The following is a 15,844-nucleotide window of genomic DNA, read 5'->3' on the forward strand; positions in this document are numbered from 1 at the left end:
GTGGAACGCTACATCCACTTCCGTCGCCGAAAGGTACGATGGGAGTTGTAGTTGAAATGAGGAAGGCAAAAATGAAATTGTGGAGTGGGATGCCTTAGGAAAAGTCGCTTTTATTGTTGATCGAGTACTGGTCGTTAGAAACAAATATAATTTACCTGTATAATTATTTTGTCGTAGGAGAATAATTATTATTTAAAGACTGACAAAAACAATATTTCGTCTCCTTAGCCCACGTGTTTTTACGTAAAAAGAGTGCGCCGGTTCCTAGCTGTTCTACACAAACAGCATGGCAACCGAAGGTGTATCGAGAAAGCCCGTTTTAGAAATGGTAAGTAAAGTTTAAACATTAATTACTTTGATATGTTTTGACATGTATAAAAGGTTTATAATTAGACTTGGCTGTTTGCAGTTGTCCAGTGCTCAATTTGAAACATATTTGAGTCTTTACTTCTACTTCTACATTTTAGTTCGTTCTTTAAAATCAACCCAGTGATTTCAAATTTTAGCCATCGAAAATGGTTGTTTTAGGGGTGTGTTGGAACTACTTGAATTTACAAAGTTTCCTTGGCTTGTAATATTAGTAAAGACGTTCACATTAAGTTTAACTACACAGTGATAGAGATAACCGTGTCTTAAACATTAAACCATATAGCATCAGTCTACACGATTGATTATTTTACGAGTGTAGAATGGATATGACTTTGAATGCACTGGTTTACTTAGTTCATCATAAAGTTTTTTTTTTTTTTTCTTTTCTTAGTTTTCTTGCAAATCTTTAGGCTCAAGCCATCTTCAAATAACAAACCGCCAAAGGTGTTTTTAAGTCGTTGTAACTTTATAGTGCTTTTGTTATTCTCCTCTCAATAATTCGTTAAAGCATGTGTACAGTGCATCCGGAAGGTATTCACAGCGCATCACGTTTTCCACATATGTTACAGCTTTATTCCAAAATAGATTAAATTCATTTTCTCCTCAGAATTCTGCACACAACACCCCATAATGACAACGTGAAAAAAGTTTACTTGAGGTTTTTGCAGATTTATTAAAAATAAAACAAAAACTGAGAAATCACTTGTACATAAGTATTCACAGCCTTTGCCATGAAGCTCAAAATTGAGCTCAGGTGCATCCTGTTTCCCCTGATCATCCTTGAGATGTTTCTGCAGCTTAATTGGAGTCCACCTGTGGTAAATTCAGTTGATTGGACATGATTTGGAAAGGCACACACCTGTCTGTATAAGGTCCCACAGTTGACAGTTCATTTCAGAGCACAAACCAAGCATGAAGTCAAAGGAATTGTCTGTAGACCTCCGAGACAGGATTGTCTCGAGGCACAAATCTGGGGAAGGTTATAGAAAAATTTCTTCTGCTTTTGAAGGTCCCAATGAGCACAGTGGCCTCCATCATCCGCAAGTGGAAGAAGTTCGAAACCACCAGGACTCTTCCTAGAGCTGGCCGGCCATCTAAACTGAGCGATCGGGGAAGAAGGGCCTTAGTCACGGGGGTGACAAAGAACCCGATGGTCACTCTGTCAGAGCTCCAGAGGTCCTCTGTGGAGAGAGGAGAACCTTCCAGAAGGACAACGATCTCTGCAGAAATCCACCAATCAGGCCTGTATGGTAGAGTGGCCACACGGAAGCCACTCCTTAGTAAAAGGCACATGGCAGCCCACCTGGAGTTTGCCAAAAGGCACCTGAAGGATTCTCAGACCCTGAGAAACAAAATTCTCTTGTCTGATGAGACAAAGATTGAACTCTTTGGTGTGAATGCCATGCGTCACGTTTAGAGGAAACCAGGCACCGCTCATCACCAGGCCATTACCATCCCTACAGTGAAGCATGGTGGTGGTAGCATCATGCTGTGGGGATGTTTTTCAGCGGCAGGAACTGGGAGACTAGTCAGGATAAAGGGAAAGATGACTGCAGCAATGCACAGAGACATCCTGGATGAAAACCTGCTCCAGAGCACTCTTGACCTCAGACTGGGGTGACAGTTCATCTTTCAGCAGGACAACGACCCTAAGCACACAGCAAAGATATCAAAGGAGTGGCTTCAGGACAGCTCTGTGAATGTCCTTGAGTGGCCAAGCCAGAGCCCAGACTTGAATCTGATTGAACATCTCTGGAGAGATCTTAAAATGGCTGTGCACTGACGCTTCCCATCCAACCTGATGGAGCTTGAGAGGTGCTGCAAAGAGGAATGGGCGAAACTGGCCAAGGATCGGTGTGTCAAGCTTGTGGCATCATATTCAAAAAGACTTGAGGCTGTAATTGCTGCCAAAAGTGCATCGACAAAGTATTGAGCAAAGGCTGTGAATACTTGTGTACATGTGATTTCTCAGTTTTTTGTTTTTTTATTTTTAATAAATTTGCAAAAACGTCAAGTAAACTTTTTCATGTTGTCATTATGGGGTGTTATGTGTAGAATTCTGAGGAAAAAAATGAATTTAATCCATTTTGGAATAAGGCTGTAACATAACAAAACATGGAAAAGTGATGCGCTATGAATAGTTTCCGGATGCACTGTATATTGATCAGTGCTTCTCTATGCTTTGTTTTCTTGGCGGGAGAAAAAATATTACTATACTAATACTATAATACAAAATAATACTAAAGAATTACATTCTACTTTATTAAAAAAAGTACAAATAATGTGACATTGTACCGGGGAAACGATGCAGGACTGAGGTGGCCACACAGTGTTGGAATGATGTGAAAAGGATAACAGATTTAAACAGATCTTTGAAAGTAATCCATGATCAAAGAAAAGACTATATAAAATGAAAACATGCTAAAACTGTTTCAGGTCTTAAATAATGGATTTTAAAGAAAAAAAAAATCAAAACTTTAGGATGCATGCTTAAGCACAAGTTTGACGTTTCATACATGCCTATAGTTCATTTAAGTTTACAATATTTCAGTGTTGTAATTTATAGTACAGTAATCCATCTTCACTGTCATTTTTTAACAAGTTTCAACCATTTTTTGCAAAATAAGTAATAAAGCATTATGCCCTTTTTCCGAAATTTCAATGAATAGTCATTTTCAGTGCACGTGCTAACTTTAATACAAAATCGAGTTACAAAAGTTGTCTTGAGGGGAGTTGTTCACATCCTGAGGAAAACCTGTAATTTATTATCAGAATTAAACACTAGAGAAAATAAAATCTAGATTTTAAAGACCTTTCAGAAAGTACTATAACAACCAAAAGTTCTGTGAATGTAAATGTGTTACAAGACAGTTATCAAACTTCAAGGCATCTTCTTTATCTTGGTCAACTAAAACCAGAATAGTAGAGAATAATTCAAGTGTGAACAATAAGAGGCGCAGCATTTCAGCCTTATATAGTGAACATGAGCATTTATGAGTCGATCACTAGTTTGGCTGCACTTGTTTTTCATTAGAATTTCTGTCAACCAGCACTGGCTGTATGTGGATGTGGACTGAAATAAAGACCCGAGTTCACACACTGAACAAAGTTAACTTCTTTGCAGCATATGGCAGAAAGGACTGAAGAATAAACTTTTTCTGGTATTTTTTTTTTTCTCAACTGAAATAAACTTAAACTTTGTTTTAAAACTACAGCTCGCTTTTTTGGGCCTTTGCCAATGCATCTTAATGAGATTGAAGAAGTCGGGACATGTGGAAAACTGTTAACTGTATTAGGGAAACGTGCATTAATAAAGGCAGTTTAAAGAAAAGGTGCCTTTAACTTTTTAATTCTGTTACATAGAGAGAGAGGGAGAGAAACAAACAAACAAAAAAAAAGACCCGCCACGAGAAAAAATTATCTTTATCAAGGAATTTTAATATTCAGTAATTGTCATTATTGTAATTTCCCCTTTAATGTTAATTGTATGCCGCTTATGATCGCTCAGACCCTGGAGATCCTGCTTAATACCCACTTTAAACTGAAGTATGTAGTCTTTCAGTTTTGTGTTATGATCTGTTCTGTATTACCTTACTTTTTGTATTTTGTTCTGGTGGAATATTTTTTCCTGTAGGAGGTAATGCAGCACAGCTATCAATAGGACTCTGCTCAGCTATAGCTGGGTGTGACGTGTTTCTCTTCTGCTATTGTGGCATCTACCTCCAGTACCTGGAGAAGTACATCTTTCTGGCTGAATCAAGCCATTTCCCACTTTGATTTTGAATGTATTTAACTAGATTTTCCAAAAGATAAAAATGTCACCAGATGAAAAATAAACCCCTGTATTTATGAGTCACATTTATTTCTTTAAGTAAACTTGATCTTTTCCATTTATCCAGTAGCAAAGGTACTCCTCCATTTATCATCTTGAATCATTTATTTCAGCATGAGGTTGTGCAAGCCAGACCTATGTTAAAAGTGCAATGTTTGGCAAGAGGCAAGTCCATCGAAGGGCAATGTAGTGCATCCACCCTTAGACATCGATGAATTTATTATTCCTTGGAAACCCACATGAACATGTAGATATAATGCAAACACCCTTTGAGCTTTTTAAATACAACTGAGCAAATAACACAGCTGTAAAGATTTTCTTCAAAATGAGCCAGACACTTCATGAAATATTTTTCTCTTCAGTTCGTTCTTACAGAAATTATTTTGTTTGTTTAAATATATTTATTCTGCTTTGTATTTCGGTAAAGAACCATGCTGTCATTAATTAATATACTGATTAATTCACTTTAGTTGGTTTCCTTATGCCCTCAATATAGGAAATCTCTGTTAGCAGAGAGACTGCATTTGTGTGCCATCAGTGTATTTATATGCAACTCCTTGTACATATTCTCTTTGTTTCTCCTGAATCCTCTAGGTGCAAGCTGAAGGTGCAGATGAGTCCTGTGTCACCTATGTCATGCATGATGAAGATCACACTTTAGGGAATTCTCTCCGCTATATGATAATGAAAAAGTAAGTGAGAAAAAAACACAGGGTAGAGGACAGAAACCACTTGAGGTCAGACACTACTTTTAGTATATTTTTTTTCTATAATGGAAAGATGGGATGAACTAATTATAATAATATTGTCCTGGAATCCATAAATAGTTTTGGTTTTAATGCAAGTTCTGGGAAATTGGAGGTTACACTTACTTTTACAATATGTAAACCTTTTTCCAGTATGTATTCAGATGCTTGACAGAATAATGCAGTGCAGGAGAAATACTTTTGGCACATTTTTTTTTTTTTTGAAAGTTTCCTTCTAACTTGATTTCTTTGTGTGTTTCTCTTTACCTGTACTACATGGCTCCAGTTTAGCTCTTGAATTCACTGCTCACTCATGTTTTCTATAGAATCATTAACAGCATGTGTATCACAAGCTGCTTTATAAATCAAAAAGAGATTAGAATTCACTGTACAATTCGTTAAGAATTTTACATCGAAGATCACTAAATACTTTTTTGTTTAGTAGACTGATATAATTGTACTTGTTAATATTAACTGCTTATGAGTTTATAACCCCCTTATATAAATTGTGGATGCATAGACAATGCTAAGATTTGTTAAAGAGAGTACAGAGTCGGAAGAACCCCCAAAAAATTCCTCAACAGGCTCATCGTGTGGTAATGTGCTATCAGCGTATGCTCCCAACACAGTCGGTCTAGTCCACACTTGTAGGGAATCTGAGCCTATCGCAATAGCAGCAGATAGTAAGCAGTCCTAAATGAGGCACAAGTCCAACTGAAATCGAAACAAATACATTCATTTAAAAAAAAAAAAAAATATTAGCCTCACAAATCCCTTTGTTATCATTTTCATGCCTTTCCTGGTTAGAATCATGGTAGCATTATAGTTAACTAGACTGACCTGGCCTCCCACTTCTAAACAACTTTTTCTAGACCTTCCTTAGGAATATCCACATTATCCCAGGACAACTGAGACAGATACTATATAATCCATCTAGTATGTCCTGGTTTGGTTTCCCAATGTTGCTCTTGAAGGCAGTACTGTTTGTACCTGCTGTTTTGAAGCTCTTTAACGACATGCTCAAACAGTCACCACTGAATTTTCCTGATAAAGATAAGCAGCAGTTCTACTCTTGGGCCTTCGTATTGCTGTGCTTATCATGTTTACATGGAAAGTGGACCTCGTAATCCTGTGAAGGAATGTTATTTTGGTGGTTCTTACCTACCATCTAATTCTTTCACTCTACCACACAGCTCAGGGCTTAAGCTCATTATAGGGGTGTAGACTGACTGGTAAATCATGGACTTTGCCACTTCTTTGCAACCAGAGTCCAATGCAATGTTCATAAAACTGCCAGCTGTGCACCAGTTAAAAGGTAAATCTCATGATTACCCCCTCCCTCACAATAAGACAATGATGCACTTGAACATTTCCCCTTGGGGCATGCCACTCTTTTGAGCAGAGGAACATGATCTCCTATTTACAGGTGCTATTTCACATCCCTACCACATCACACTCGCCTGTGATAAATTGTTGTAGTGCTCATTAGAGATAATTGTCTGGTTAGGCCAACAGCTGACAACATCATCTGGAAACAGGCAAAAATTAAACTCTTTGGTTTCCAAAATGGATACCTTTCACTCTAACCACATTGAACAGTCTTGACTTAAAAGCATCTATTCAGACTCAACTCTCATTCCGCAAATAAAATGACAGAATGGCACACACACCAAACTCTATGCTCCATGTTTACCAAATTCTCATGATCCTGCAAATTAACTTTGCAATGGTTAAGATTTGTTCCACTATTCACTGCCAGGATTAAATCCACATTGTTTCTTCTGGATTGAAATTTCTGACTAAGCTTTGCCACGGAGGCTGAGGATTGTTATCGTTTGGTAATTGGAAACATATATATAGACACACACAGTGCATCCGGAAAGTATTCACAGCGCATCACTTTTTCCACATTTTGTTATGTTACAGCCTTATTCCAAAATGGATTAAATTAATTTTTTTCCTCAGAATTCTACATACAACACCCCATAATGACAACATGATAAAAGTTTACTTGACGTTTTTGCAAATTTATTAAAAATAAAAAAACTGAGAAATCATATGTACATAAGTATTCACGGCCTTTGCTCAATACTTTGTCGATGCACCTTTGGCAGCAATTACAGCCTCGAGTCTTTTTGAATATGATGCCAGAAGCTTGACACACGTATCCTTGGCCAGTTTCACCCATTCCTCTTTGCAGCACCTCTCAAGCTCCATCATGTTGGATGGGAAGCGTCGGTGCACAGCCATTTTAAGATCTCTCCAGAGATGTTCGATTGGATTCAAGTCTGGGCTCTGGTTGGGCCACTCAAGGACATTCACAGAGTTGTCCTGAAGCCACTCCTTTGATATCTTGGCTGTGTGCTGAATTTACAACAGGTGGACTCCAATTAAGCTGCAGAAACATCTCAAGGATGATCAGGGGAAACAGGATGCACCTGAGCTCAATTTTGAGCTTCATGGCAAAGGCTGTGAATACTTATGTACATGTGCTTTCTCAATTTTTTATTTATTTTTTTTTTTTTAATAAATTTACAAAAATCTCAAAACTTTTTTCATGTTGTCATTATGGGGTGTTGTGTGTAGAATTCTGAGGAAAAAAAATTAATTTAATCCATTTTGGAATAAGGCTGTAACATAACAAAATGTGGAAAAAGTGATGTGCTGTGAATATTTTCCAGATGTGTGTGTATATACCTACTAATAAAAGGCAAATCCCTCACTGACTGACTCACTCACTCACTCACTGACTCATCACTAATTCTCCAACTTCCCGTGCAGGTGGAAGGCTGAAATTTGGCGAGCTCATTCCTTACAGCTTACTTACAAAAGTTAGGCAGATGTCATTTCGAAATTCTACGCACAACGGTCATTACTGGAACCTACTTTTTGTCCAGATATACGGCCATAGCCAGCAGCTCGGTCGCCGTGGGAGGCGGAGTTGCGTCCTGCATCATCACGCCTCCCACGTAATTGAGTGCCTGCCCATATAAGGTAAATATTTGTGGGTAATGGACTGCGTTTAGCATTTGCATAAGTGCAGCTACTGCGGAAACCCTCTGACGCTGAATAAGCCTTTGTATACATATCGGTAGGAAAGCAAGGTTTAAAGCTTAAGTTTAAATTGCGTTCATAGACACACTGCCGCTAAATATTCGCAGGCAAAACCACAACTTAATACCGGGAATGCCTATTAAACCATGAGTACCAATTTGGGTAGTGATCACTTTGATGAATGAAACCTGTTCAAAAAACGCATTACACAATTGAGAAGGCAGCAAAAGAATATGAAGCGAGTGACGCATACAAGCATATTCATAAGTGCAGCTACTGCGGAAACAAAGCATGGTGTGAACCTTAAGGTTAAGTTCATAGACAGGCTGCCGCTGGCGTTTGTCATGCCTACGACGAATACGATATTCACGAGATACAAGTTTAATGAGAAGACGCAGGGTATAAAGCCTCCATGCTAAAGACCTGGTGAAGTCATGGAGAACATGGAAGGACGAGTTCAGATTATACACAGAACTTGCAATGCCGGAGGCAGAGGAAAACGCTACAATCAGATTATTCCTTTATCTTATTGGAGAGAGCGGCAGAGAATTGTGTCAGGAGCTAACCAGTGATCTAAGACCTGATGAGTTAACCATGAGCTTGATGATACGTAAATTTGATGAACATTACAACCCGAAAATAAACAAAACTGTAGAGAGGTTCAGATTTTTTTCAAAAATCGGGCAAGGGGCGAAAATATAGACAACTACGTCACAGATCTGAGAGTGTTAGCAGGCACATGCAATTTCGGGGAGATTAAAAGTTCTCTTATACGTGATTGAATTGTGTGCGGAACCAGTGATGCAAGTTTGCAACAAAGATTACTTAGAAAACACAAACTGACTTTAGAGAGGTGCATACAAATATGTAGAGCCACAGAACTGTCGAAGGAGAACAGCAGAACAGTCACACGGGCTTCCCCATTCTATACTTCTCCCAGTGCGTCTCTCTAAACCCTCCTTGCGGGAACATTATCATAAGGCTTAACAATCTTATTGTTGCACCTTCTACGTGCACCCAACCGTCCTTATTACGGACTATTCCTTGCTTTACCACTGGCTGCTTATTTGCATTCACCTTCCTAGCTCTTTATTTAAACAGTTTTCCTTCTCACTTTTCCGCTCCTTTGGCTGTCTTCTCCCTTTTCATTCAAAATACGCGCATACTTGCCTATTTACAGTCAGTTCCCCTTGCGTCACACCATAGTATGTTTTAGCACAAGTTAATACCAGGAATGCCTGTTAAACATCTTACATTCATGAGTAGCAATTTGGGTAGTGAACACTTTGATGAATGAAACCTTTTATCTTTACAACGGTTGACAAACACGGAATGTGACTTCAAAACAACACGTCCTCCAAATATGAACCTGATTGAGAGAAATAATGATAATCAAATTCTTGATGACAGCAACACTCATAACCGTGACAAAACCGTTACATTGACAATCAGGTTATGTTATTTTTAAAATGTGTCCTTTTCTTTTTCATAACTTCTTTAACACACTACTTCTCCACTGCGAAGTGCGGGTATTTTGCTAGTTATATATATATATAAAGTATATAAATAATATATTGTGAGACTTGCCTGGAAACCACATGTTTATTTAACATAAACAAACAGTCCCAAACACGACACAAAGCACACAGCAATAATCTCCCACAATGAACTCGGTCCTTACCCGCCAATCTCCTCCTGGGAGCTTTGTCCTGCTCCCACTCCTGTCTGTAGCTCCTCGAGTATAAGGAGGCAGCGCCTTTTATTCCCGCCCAGATGTGCTCCAGGTGGCTGGTGACGATCTTCCGGCAGCACTTCCTGGTGTGGTGGAAGTGGTCTGGGCTTCCCTGGCAGGTTCCCCATGCCATCTTGTCAAGTGTTGCGGAAGTTAAGTTCTCCCGGGTTCCAGGAGGCTTAAGGCGCCCCCTGGACGTGGCCACGGGTCCCAGCGAGTTGGAATGTCTCTCCTCCTCTCCCGTGGTCCTCTCCTGCTCCAGGGCAGTTGTGTCCTCCTGACCCAGAAGCTTTTAATGTCTCTATCTGGTCCCTCCAGGCATCCCGGCCAGGTAAGAACCCCAGACATCTGTGACAAAATATATATATATATATATATCCAACATCTGTTTGTCCATTTTTCACAAGAGAACTACTTAACAGGTTTAGATCGAGTTTTTTTTCTGTAATTTGCTTGAACATTCCGGTTGATTTTGCAACCTCTCTCATTGCACTAAGTATCATAGTTCGCTTGCTGTACCGATTTTATTTGTGCGATTCCGCGTGAGACACAGCAGGCCAAAAAGAGGGGGGTGGGGCCCTCCTCACTCACACACCGCCTTGGGGCCTATCTTACATCCATTTAGCTAGCGAACAATAGAACTACCTAACGGATTTAGGTCAGGCTTTTTTTCTAGAATTTGCTTGAAAATTCTGGTTGATTTTGCGATCTCTCATCACGCTAAGAATCATAGTTCTCTTGCTGGAACGATGTATTTGCGCTAATCCAAGAGAGAGAGAGAGAGAGAGAGAGATTATATAGGCAATGCCTTGTTAATAAAACTATTACTCTTATTACAGTCCCGAAGTTGAGTTTTGTGGATACAGCATCACTCATCCTTCAGAAAGCAAAATAAATTTCAGAATTCAAACAAAAGGTCAGTCTTGTATGTTTTCTTTTTTTCTAAATTATGTCACTTGTAGATATTGTTATAAATCTGTCAGGAAGTTATATAAATTTTTACCTAGAGTTATAAGATTTTTTTTTTAAGAAAATTTTTTAAAAGTAAATGAATTAGGGGGTGAAAAGGGGCTTAATAAATTACAAATGCATTACCAGCACCTTTAATGTGTAGCATGAATGTAATGGCAATTTCGAAGGCAGTACTTTTAAAATAAGAGTGTGCATATGATTGCCCAGTAATGCTTTTAGTAGATTTAAATGTAGTTCAAACTCTGAATAAAGAGAAAAAGGCATGCTGTTAAAAAGCTATTACATGTACTCTTTATTTTGTTCTATTTAATGACCTAATATCAAGCCATGCACTGAGTAGAACTATGTTTGCGTACTGCCTAATTTTCTGTTAAATTGTTAAACAGCTTATCTATTATGGCTACAACTGACATTGTCACTTGCCAAAGGCAATTGATAAGATATACACTTATTAAACATCTCATGACTATTTTATGGAATGATGAATTGGTCACAATTTGAGCGTATGTCTTATGGGTTAATAGGCGATTTTTATTTGAGTACAGTATGAAGTTTTATATAATATTTTTTAATTTAGGTCATTGTACAATTTTTTAAGATTTGTCCAAAAGAGAATATCCCTTAATTATTGTGTTCTTTTTAGTCTTTTGTCCTAGGACTTTTTTGTGATATGCTGCTTCATTTTGGTAATTGTTAGCACCTGGTTTCAGTTTGTACATGTGTATGTTTTCAGCCAATACCTGCAGATAGATATACAATTAGGTCCATAAATATTTGGACAGAGACAAGTTTTTTTCTAATTTTGGTTCTGTACATTACCACAATGAATTTTAAATGAAACAGCTCAGATGCAGTTGAAGTGCAGACTTTCAGCTTTAATTCAGTGGGGTGAACAAAACATTGCATAAAAATATGAGGCAACTAAAGCATTTTTTTAACACAATCCTTCATTTTAGGGGCTCAAAAGTAATTGGGCAATTGACTCAAAGGCAAATTCATGGGCAGGTGTGGGCAAGTCCATCGTTATGTCATTATCAGTTAAGCAGATAAAAAGCCTGGAATTGATTTGAGGTGTGATGCTTGCATGTGGAAGATTCTGCTGTGAACAGACAACATGCGGTCAAAGGAGCTCTCCATGCAGGTGAAAGAAGCCACCCTTAAGCTGCGAAAACAGAAAAAACCCATCCGAGAAATTGCTACAATATTACGAGTGGCAAAATCTACAGTTTGGTACATCCTGAGAAAGAAAGCAAGCACTGGTGAACTCAGCAACGCAAAAAGACCTGGATGTCCACGGAAGACAACAGTGGTGGATGATTGCAGAATCATTTCTATGGTGAAGAGAAACCCCTTCACAACAGCCAATCAAGTGAACAACACTCTCCAGTGGGTAGGTGTATCGATATCCAAGTCTACCATAAAGAGAAGACTGCATGAAAGTAAATACAGAGGGTGCACTGCAAGATGCAAGCCACTCATAAGCCTCAAGAATAAAAAGGCTAGATTGGACTTTGCTAAAGAACATCTAAAAAAGCCAGCACAGTTCTGGAAAAACATTCTTTGGACAGATGAAACCAAGATCAACCTCTACCAGAATGATGGCAAGAAAAAAAGTATGGAGAAGGCGTGGAACAGCTCATTATCCAAAGCATACCACATCATCTGAAAACACAGTGGAGGCAGTGTGATGGCTTGGGGGTGCATGGTTGCCAGTGGCACTGGGAGACTAGTGTGTATTGATGATGTGACACAGGACAGAAGCAGCCAAATGAATTCTGAGGTGTTCAGAGATATACTATCTGCTCAAATCCAGCTTAATGGAGTCAAATTGATTGGGCGGCGTTTCATGATACAGATGGACAATGACCCAACACATACAGCAAAAGCAATTTTAGTTTATTTAAGCAAAGAAGTGGAAAATTTTTGAATGGCCAAGTCAGTCACCTGATCTTAACCCAACTGAGCATGCATTTCACTTGTTGAAGACTAAACTTCAGACAGAAAGGCCCACAAACAAATAGCAACTGAAAGCCGCTGCAGTAAAGGCCTGGCAGAGCATTAAAAAGGAGGAAACCCATTATCTGGTGATGTCCAGGAGTTCAAGACTTCAGGCTGTCATTGCCAGCAAAGGGGTTTCAACCAGTTATTAGAAATTAACATTTTAGTTCCAGTTATTTAATTTGTCCAATTACTTTTGAGCTCCTGAAATAAAGGGATTGTGTTTATATATATATATAAAAAAAAAAAATAAAAAAAAATAATGCTTTAGTTGCCTCGCATTTTATGCAATTTTTTTGTTCAACCCACTGAATTAAAGCTGAAAGTCTGCACTTCAACTGCATCTGAGTTGTTTCATTTGAAATTCATTGTGGTAATGTACAGAACCAAATTAGAAATATATATAATAAAATATATATATATATATATATATATATAATTTTATGTATGTTATTGTGTAGAGAAGTTCGGAGTTTTATGTAAAAATGTAATAACATGACAGTGATCTAAACCAATATGGCTCTGTCTATTACTGGATCCAGTTTAATCTCTTTTGGCAAATTTTATATCTGTATGTCTAGTTTGTAACAGAAGATTTATGGAATAAGTGGCTAGTTTGTTTTTTTTTAAATGTTTATTCTGTAAATAGTTTATTTAATGGTTAGCTTTATAATCATTAATGGTAACACATGTTACTTAATACAGTATGTAGAATGGTACATTTCATTTATCTTTTATAGTGTACATTCAGTCGGTGATTTGCAAATTATGAGGATGCCTGGAAATACTTATAACATTACAACAAAAACATAAAATATGCAGGACAAAAAAGGTACTAATGGTTAATTTTTCATGAAACCACCTTATCACTTTTAAATGTATAACCCAATTACCAAGCAGTAAAACATGAATTCAAAACTGCATTTTGTCAGTTGTGTTAAGGTATGTGTTTTGCCTTGATTCAAAATGAATTAATGCAAAATTTAGGTTACCTTTATTTGATTCCATGTGTTTCTTTGATTTTATAAAAATATTCCTTTTTAAATGTTTTCTCTTAGGAGGACTTCCTGCCATAGAACCGTTTCGCAGAGGGTTGACTGAACTAAATGATTTGTGCCAGCATGTGCTTAGCACATTTGAGGTAACAATAATGAAGTTCATACATATATCCTGTGTATGTGATGGGTGGAGGTGGGATTGTGGTGAGCAGGTATGCAGCAGGTCTTTTAGTACCTTTGGCAAAGATTAAGGGTACCTGTGCATGTTTGGTGTTTTGGACCAATTACCTGTGTAGGTATCACGTGATTTCTCTCTACTGATTTCTTATCTCCAAGTATTCCAAAAGGGTCAAATTAAAGAAGATTTCCAGATAAAGAGAGGAGGGGTGTTGAAAGATTTCCAGCAAGAGGCAGTGGCATCCTTAGCAGGTTGACTGGATAACAAAAAGATGTTGTAAAAAGAGTTCTAGTGGTAGAATAATATGAGGGGAGAAATGTTAAGAGAGAATAGATGTAAGAAAGTGAAACACAGGATTGGATAGTATTGGAATTGCAGTGCAGGTCAGATGGTGAAAGTCTGGGTAAGAGTTTGTTAAATCATTGAGACACTTTTATGTTAAGTATAAAGTTGGGTTGCATGGTATACTGGTAATGACAAAGTAGCAACAAACCCAATTTTTAAAATGGTACAATACCATCATTTTGTTCAATACGGTATAGTTGTTGGTAGTTTTTGTGCACCTTGTATTTTGCCATTTCTGTGCGTGATCTGAATTCCAAGAGTGACCATCTGCTATTGGATTTTAATATAAATTTTTTTCTGACAAATGAAAATTGTCCTAAAATATACAATTTTTAATGTAATTTCAGTCTTGAGTTGATGTTAAATGTTAAATGAAATGTGTGCTGTAATGAAACTCATGTGCCTTCTAGAAGTTTAGATGATGTTTGTTTTGTTTTTTTATGGGTTTAGGCAATCTTCCGTCTGCCAACTGTTATTCTAATGGTTTTTTTTTTTTTGTTTTTTTTTTATATATATACACTTGCAGATGAGTGTGAAGGCATATGAACAACAGAGTTTTGAGGACATGGCGTAACTGAAGAAGAGAGAGAGAGTAGAATCGGAAAAGTAACAGTTGTCTGAGTGTTCACGAGCCTCTGGATATTTCCTGGCTTTACACACCTGCAGGAAAAAATTAAATTCATTGTCTACTGGTATAAATAATTCATGCATCTGTAGATAGCCATTTTGAGAATCATGTCTTGATATCCCACATGCTACAGTGACTCTTCCTAATTTCTCATCTACTTGTTTGTTTTAAGACTTTGGGGAAAAAAGTATATATATATTTTTTAATTTAAGTTAAATATCCCATTTTCAAATACAATATGCATATTGTATCAAACCTTTTTAATTTGATTTTCCTGAAAAAGCTTTTTTTTTTTTCTTAATTAAAAAATTTTAATTACAATTTGTCAACACTGAACATTTTGGTCTGAAGTATGCTAAGTGATTAATCTGGTCATAAAATCTTAGACATGGACAATTTAAAAAATCTGAATTGGCAAGTATTAAAATAGCATTCAAAATAGTTGCTTATTTAGAAAGCATCTCTAATTTTAATGTCTATAGGGTTAGATAGATAGATACTTTTATTAATCCCAAGGGGAAATTCACATAATCCAGCAGCAGTATACTGATACAAAAAACAATATTAAATTAAATAGTAATAAAAATACATGTAAAAGCAGACAATAACTTTTAAATAATGTTAGCATTTACTCCCCCGGATGGAATTGAAGAGTCGCATAGTGTGGGGGAGGAACGATCTCCTCAGTCTGTCAGTGGAGCAGGACAGTGACAAAAGTCTGTTACAAATAACATCAATAATTTAAGCCCTACAGTCCTTTTAAAGGATATAAATTGCTAAATATTTTTTTTTTGTCCGCTGACTTGAAATATGTAAATTACTACTCACACTTGAATACTGAATTAGAAATACCATTACCTTCTATAGAGCAGCATGGTGATGCAGTTCATAGTGTTGCTATTAGACCGATGTCGTGTCCTCAGTATCAAAGAGTCCAAATTGAGTTTCTAACTATCCCTTCGTCTGTGTGGGTTTTCCTCCCACATCCCAGA

The 15,844-nt window shown here is 37.4% G+C and overlaps 1 protein-coding gene across 1 annotated transcript; it reads left to right on the forward strand.

The window, feature by feature from the left end:
- Nucleotides 1–92: 92 nt before the first annotated feature.
- polr1d (RNA polymerase I and III subunit D) lies at nt 93–15,403 on the forward strand. The gene is made up of 5 exons (XM_039765916.1): nt 93–328; nt 4,796–4,893; nt 10,573–10,649; nt 13,762–13,844; nt 14,751–15,403. Exons 1-5 carry the CDS (start codon nt 287–289, stop codon nt 14,796–14,798), a joined length of 348 nt encoding a protein of 115 aa, XP_039621850.1. The 5' UTR covers nt 93–286; the 3' UTR covers nt 14,799–15,403.
- Nucleotides 15,404–15,844: the final 441 nt, after the last annotated feature.

This window comes from Polypterus senegalus, chromosome 10, assembly GCF_016835505.1.
Source record: "Polypterus senegalus isolate Bchr_013 chromosome 10, ASM1683550v1, whole genome shotgun sequence".
Lineage (NCBI taxonomy): Eukaryota > Metazoa > Chordata > Cladistia > Polypteriformes > Polypteridae > Polypterus > Polypterus senegalus.